General features: G+C 31.0%; 1 protein-coding gene across 1 annotated transcript; it reads left to right on the top strand.

The window, feature by feature from the left end:
- The first annotated feature begins 804 nt into the window (after positions 1-804).
- LOC127119521 (60S ribosomal protein L34-like) lies at positions 805-2614 on the top strand. Its single transcript, XM_051049760.1, has 4 exons — positions 805-1024; positions 1126-1205; positions 2134-2243; positions 2344-2614. Exons 1-4 carry the CDS (start codon positions 946-948, stop codon positions 2435-2437), a joined length of 363 nt encoding a protein of 120 aa, XP_050905717.1. The 5' UTR covers positions 805-945; the 3' UTR covers positions 2438-2614.
- Positions 2615-3943: the final 1329 nt, after the last annotated feature.

Raw genomic sequence — 3943 nt, forward strand, 5'->3', positions numbered from 1 at the left:
TTTTCCCTTCTGGTATTTTTCCTTCTAACCAACGAACCAACTCTCTCTTCAATTGATCGAAAGTAGTAATGTTCCAGAAGAGCATCAGCATCTGAGGTTTGTCTCTAGAATAAATCACCTTTCCATAGCGGCGACGAACACCAAACATGTTTGCAAAATGATGAAATGAGATGTGGAAAAATGATTCACACAACAACTCTACTTATAACAAAAAAAATTGCATTTTACATGAAATGAGATGTGGAAAAACGATTCACAAAATAGCTCTACTTATAACAAAAAAAATTGCACTTTACACTGAGGCGCCAGACCAATTGACGTCTCCCCTCAAAAGTAACGCATGGACACCAGTTGGATTGACAACACCATGTGCCCTAGCCAATCCAATTGGCGTCTCCTCTCTAATTTTAGGAGCTGACGCCAATTGGTCTGACGTTTCCTCTTAAAAGTGGGATAGTTTGAGATTTTTTTTGAAATCACGATTATTTTATAATTTTTTTTAAATTAAGGGTATTTAAGTAAAAAAATTCTATTTTATAAACCTGAAAATCTTTTGTTACTATTTATCATAATAATCCTAAATTTCATTTATTAAAGAAATCATTAAAATGTGACTACGGTCATTGTCTACTTTCACCAATAGCTGGCGTGATGAGTAATTCTTGGTGATGAGTAATTCTTGGGTAAATATTTTCATAATTAATTTAATTACTATTATTAAATGATTAAACATCAAAATTATAATAATGAAACAAAATAAAATCCCCAATATAAAATGATAAAATAATATACACATCCAATGGCGGATGATGAGCGTGTATCTAGAACCGTTAGATCTAGGGTATATCAAATCGATTCGCTCTCTTTTATACCTCATTACGGCGCATCATTCACTTCCTCTGAAAACCCTAGCAAACTAAACGGTGAGGCAGAGCTTGATCGAAGATGGTGCAGCGTCTCACCTATCGCCGGCGTCACAGCTATGCAACAAAATCTAACCAGCACCGGGTTGTCAAAACCCCCGGTAATTTCATTTTTTTCTTCAATAGTCGATTCCGAATCTCAGATTTATTCGCTTTCGTTTTGTTTTGAATTGAGTTTTGATTTTGTGTTATGGAAATGTAGGTGGTAAGCTTGTTTATCAGACCACAAAGAAGAGGGCTAGTGGACCTAAGTGCCCTGTTACTGGCAAGAGAATTCAAGGAGTATGCATTTCATTAATTTTTCTACTTGAAATTTGTTTTATTTTGGGTTTGTGTAAATTTTCACCCGTGTTTCTAAATTGTTGATTACCATGATTGGTGTTTTGATGGTTGTGATTTTGGTTGTTTCATGCATGTGCGACTTGTTATGATAATTGTGAATCAGATTTACATTAGGTATTACTAGAAACTGAATCAGATTGTGAATGGCATTTCCAGTTTAGTTTATAAAACTTAAAGCAAATTGTCATGATAATTGTTTGGTATGATGTTAGATTAATGTGTTACTGGAGCTGTGTGAAAATAAAGAAACGGTTATCTAACTTAATGCTTACGGCTGATTGCTCCCTTGAGTTTGATTTTTCTTGCTGCTTACAACTTACTGCTTAATGTGGTTATGGTTGCTTGGTTAACAATTAGTTTCTGCTTATGATGCTGAACGTTGGTGTGGATGTTTGGTTAACAATTGTGTATTGTGTTTAACTTGAGACTGGGTCATGTTTTGAACGGCAGCATTTCCAGTTTAGTTTATGAAACAAAAAATTGTCATATCCCTGTCTTTATACAGATAAATGCCTTGAATTTTTTACCCTTTACATTATGAAGATCCGAAGTCTCCATATTTGTGTATAGCTATTACTATGTTCTTTAACACAAAGTTTCACTTCATAGTTTATTATTGGATGTTATTTTGGACTGTTGGTGAGCAGTGATTAGACTAGTTAAAAATGTTGAACAGTCTGGTTGCTTTGTATGCGTAGTATAAGTTCAGTATATGATATTTTATGTAGAAATGTATTCTCTATTATGTATGATTTTCATCAATGGTTTGTTTTTGCATTATTTGAGGTATAATATGCTTTTTGTTTTGTGTTGGCATACGTTTATTTGAATTTCCAAATTCATTATAGTTTATGCTTGTTAATTGCAGATTCCACACTTGAGGCCCACCGAGTACAAGAGATCAAGGTTGTCTAGAAACCGTAGGACTGTGAACCGTGCATACGGTGGAGTTTTGTCGGGAGGTGCTGTTAGGGAAAGGTTTGTGTACTTTTTTTTTTGAATTATCTGTTTTAGATTTAACAATTATATGTTTGATTAAATCATGTGTTATCTTATAAAATCTGTCTCTGCTCTATAGGATCATTAGAGCTTTCTTGGTTGAAGAGCAAAAAATCGTGAAGAAGGTCCTTAAAATTCAAAAGACAAAAGAAAAGCAGGCCTCAAAGGCATGATTTTGGACCACATGATGAGATGACGATCTTTTTGAAGGAATCATAGTTATGTGGTTATAGTAAATCACATTTTATTAGTTTTTCCGATGTTATTTGTGTTATGCTTTTTTGAACTCATTACTGAGCAATTGTTATAACAGTCACCTATTCTATTGTGATACAATTTTGTTTGTCTCATTTTTTTCCATGTTTTATTGGTTTCTTTATATCCGATATAATAGTATCTCTAGCTTCAATGCAATTGTCGTAGTTTCATAAGTTTTAACATACTTACTAATTATAGCTGGTGCATTAACTCTTGTAGAAGCCAAGAGAAATGATGTGAATAGTCTCCCATACTTATTCTAAGGCTGCCTACGTGTCTAATTCGTGTGGCATCCACTCAATAATCTATTTACCAGCTAGGCATTGGGCTGTTTGTTTTGATTTTTTTCTAAAAAATGATTTCTATAGTGTTAATATAATTTGATTTTTTTATAAAAAATGTTTTTATATTGTAATATAATTTAGTTTGAACAGCTATTTTTAAAATAATGATATTTTATTATTTTGTTAAAAGTCTTTTTGGTTATTAATTTTTTTTATAAATTATTTAATTTTGAGGTTATTTCAAATAATTATTTATAAAAATTATTTGAGATACTATATTTTGTTACTCCCTTTAATTTAAAAAAAAAAGAATATAAAAAGATTTATAATATTTTAAAAAATAATTTTATAAAATAAAAAAAATAGTTTTTTAAAGCTGAAATAGATTCATTATTATCCTTTAAAAAAATAATTTTTTAAAGCTGAAATAGATTCATTATTATCCTTTATTAATTCTATGGATTATGGGTTTAGAGGACTATTAAGGCATGGTAAGGTTAAGGATGTTAATCAGATACATTGGCATTTCTTATACCTCTGATTTACTTTTAATGTACTAGTTTTTTATAAAGAATTTCTTATAGCACTCTAGATGTTTCAAATGCACTACATGAATTTTTACAAATGTGCTATGCTTTTAGAGAGATATTTTCGAACGCATTTAAATATAAAATATTTCGGAGTTGTATCTTCGGAACATTTTGGAGCATAGGAGTCGCGCCAGACTCTGCTCCTTTTTTATTTTACATTTCTTCAACCACGACTTCAAATTTTTTCAATACACTACTATACACCAAATCATATTTCATCAAACAAGGCTCAAGGAATGTGAACCATCAATTCATTCAACTTCATAAAAACCATCAATTTCAAGTAAGTTTTCCGAGTTTTCGATAAATATTTGAGTTTTAGTGTAAATGAATAGACATCAATGATTAGGCTCAAGGGATGTGAACCATCAATTCATTCAACTTCATAAAAACCATCATTTCAAGTAAGTTTTTTGAGTTTTCGATAAATGTTTGAGTTTTAGTGTAAATGAGTAGAAATCAATGATTAAGGTTAGAAATGTGTAGAAATCACATGTAACATAGTTTAAACATAATGTATAAGTTGTTTGTTGGCTGAAAATGATGA

This window comes from Lathyrus oleraceus, chromosome 2 (genome assembly GCF_024323335.1).
Source record: "Lathyrus oleraceus cultivar Zhongwan6 chromosome 2, CAAS_Psat_ZW6_1.0, whole genome shotgun sequence".
Taxonomy (NCBI): domain Eukaryota; kingdom Viridiplantae; phylum Streptophyta; class Magnoliopsida; order Fabales; family Fabaceae; genus Lathyrus; species Lathyrus oleraceus.